General features: G+C 36.1%; 1 protein-coding gene across 1 annotated transcript in view; it reads left to right on the top strand.

Moving 5' to 3' along the window:
- LOC101858324 overlaps nucleotides 1–2,810 on the top strand; it is an 8,999-nt gene extending 6,189 nt beyond the window's left edge. The window contains exon 5 of the mRNA XM_005090981.3: nucleotides 186–2,810. Coding sequence (XP_005091038.1) covers nucleotides 186–862 — 677 coding nt within the window. The 3' untranslated portion in view covers nucleotides 863–2,810. The remainder of the gene's footprint in view (nucleotides 1–185) is intronic.
- The last annotated feature ends 140 nt before the right edge of the window (nucleotides 2,811–2,950 follow it).

The raw sequence follows: 2,950 nt of genomic DNA on the forward strand, positions 1-2,950 counted from the left end.
TATTGTCTTGGATGGGTGGCCATTAGAACAGGATCATCTGATATTAAACATCTTTTAAAGCATCTGGGGGGTTTTTTATTCCTGCTTCTTGTAAAATTTTTATCACATGCTTCAATTTTCAGGTTTGAACCTTTCTCTATCCTTTTGAAAGAACCCCCCTAATAGCTGTTTCTGTATATCTTCAGCTGTGGATGAGGATAACTCGTTTCTTGTTCATTTACCTGAACTGGAAAGAACGAATGATTTCAACATGAAGACGTATGTGGAAGGGCTACTCAAAAAGAAAAGGAATGACAACTCTGAGCTTGCTCTGGGCTTACTCCAAGAAGTTCTTGAACAGAAGGCTCCTGATGATATCTCTGAGAGTAATTGGAATGATACTGACTTGGACGAAATTAATAAGATTAGGACTTTCTTGCAGAATGAAACGAGTCATGAAAATACTAATGTTCTTTGTTATGGAAGTAGCAATGAGCAGGCAGTTCAAAATTCATTTCCAACTTCAGTGGATGTATCAAGCAATTTTACTGAATTGTATGATACTGTTCCAGAACAAGCCATTGTTCAAGTTCGTGAAAATTCAGTTATAAGTGAATTTGATCTTCTCTCACAGCAAGGTAGTTCATATTCACAAGTAGACCAATTTGACCTTCTTGAATTAGAGGGCATTTCTGTGACTCCTACTCAATCAAATGTTGGCATAACAATGCTTCCTTCAACTTTTGTTAGAGATGTAAGCCCCTTGGGAAGTGATACTCCTCTACATGCTCTACATGACATGGGTATACCGAGGAAAAGATTGTTGGAGGTTGCACACCCATTGCCCACTGTGGAGAATGGAATCGAAAAAATGACCCCGTAATGACGATAACAGTTTGCCTTCTTTCTAGAAGGCTTTAAGTAAACATGAACATATTGATTTTTGTTTGCTATGAATGTTAAGTGTTAGAATTAATACTGCTTCCTTGTAAAACAAAGGAATAGACCTATAAATAAATGTCATGCTGTTTTTTTTTCCAAGTTTTGAGGGTTGCATCCTAAGTCTTTACTTAGACTATGAAGCTACAAGGAGAGTAATTGGACAAAAATGACTACATATAGAACTATAGGGGTACCTCGGATTCATACCATTTTTCTGCATTTTTCAAATAAAATAAGTTAATGGAATTGAAGTTGTAGAGATCTTTAGTTCAGGAAAATTGTGGGTTTTTTAAATCTCAAGAGTTTATTTTAAGATATTGTAAAAGTTATTACAACAAATCAAGGAACAAGTACTCATGTACATGGTGGAACACCCTAAATTCAGTATACGATACATCTTTGGATTTTCCTGGAATCTACAATAGACTTTACTACTATCTTCAACTTATTTCCATTTTTACGTGAAAACTATTTTCAGAGGATGTAAGTTCATTAAGGGGAGTATTATAAAGTATTAAGTGTATTGGAAAGGTTGTGGGTGGGAGTGATCAGAATTCATTTTGTTTTAATGTTTTCAATCTCCTTGTGATATAATGTAACAACTTAAGTTAAAAATTTCTGTGACTTATTTTCATGGACAGTGTGAAGACTTCTGATGCAGCCCTTATCATGTACATAATATTTTCATTTGTCATAAGAACAAATTTTTTTGGACTATTTTATTCTCCTGTTTGCTGTGTACTTTGCTATTGTCAATGTATCCAGTGATATCGAACATTTTTTAATAACTACAGTGGAGTCCGTTTGAACAAAAATCTGCAGGGCCACCGGATTTTCTTCCTTTTAGCTGGATTTTCAGTTGCTGAAATAGCAATGATTGTCGACAGCATAGATTTGGGCATGTCATGTTTGCAGTTAGTTTCTTTTTTGAAAGTTTTTATCTACCTCTTTCAGTAATTGCTATTTGAGCTACAGGCTGAACGCATCATATTTTGCTTTCCTTTCGATACTGTCGGCTTGCTTAATCAGTCAAACAGTGACACAGAACAGATGAAAGAGTAGATTAAGATGTGAGAAAGAAAGCCCTATCTATGCCAGTGACGTCATGAAACACATTACTTGCCATCACATGCTCATAATAGGCCTATATAGGACCCATGTGAACCCTCTTTGCACAGGCAGTGGTGCATGCCCAACTGAAGGTCCGCACGGCAGATGTTCATTTGCTATCCTTGTGTCACTTGGCCTACACACACTGTGTAGGCCTAACAATGTGCTTGATACCATGTAGGCAAATGGTACACTGCCGTAAGCTGACAAAACGCCTTTTTTTATTCACACCAATTTCGAGATATAGAGGCTTCTTGTCAGCATAACTATTTTTAAAAAACATTCTATCAAAATTTGAATTCTAATTTATTTTTTAAAAACTAGCCACAGTTTTAATTTGATTGTTTCACAAAAGTAGAGTAATTGATCTGGCTTTTCATTTAGTAAATTTGAAAATTTGGCGCCAAAAATGAAAAAAACCATTTTGACAGCTTACAACTGTACACTGGTGATGCCTCTCTCTGGCCTGCAATGGAAAGACTTGCATTTTCGTGTATCTTTCTTCTGTTTCACTGTCTTTAAGTGCATATGACTCGATGGTTTGCATTACTTGAGGGTTGTTAGTGAAGATTTTGATGACATAACCCTCGAAATTCTTTTCAGTTTAGTAATGGGAGCATTTCTGCTAATCGGTAGTTCTCTTATAAAGACAAAGAAGGAAGAAAAAAAGCAGAGATTTATTTTCTTTCGTCTTTTCACTGTTTTTGGATTAACTTAATCCAGTTTAAGAGGACTCCACAGTACAAATAATGCCTATTAAAATTATAAGCAATGTATCAGTCCATTCGACTTCCATGTATATGCTTTTGTGATAGCAATCATTTCTCTCATCCTCCCTCCCTCTCTCTCTCTCTCCCTCTCTCTCTGTCTTCCTCTCTCTCTCCCTCTCTCTCTCTCTCTCTCTCTCTCTCTCTCTCTC

Source organism: Aplysia californica, unplaced genomic scaffold, assembly GCF_000002075.1.
Source record: "Aplysia californica isolate F4 #8 unplaced genomic scaffold, AplCal3.0 scaffold00024, whole genome shotgun sequence".
NCBI classification, from domain to species: domain Eukaryota; kingdom Metazoa; phylum Mollusca; class Gastropoda; order Aplysiida; family Aplysiidae; genus Aplysia; species Aplysia californica.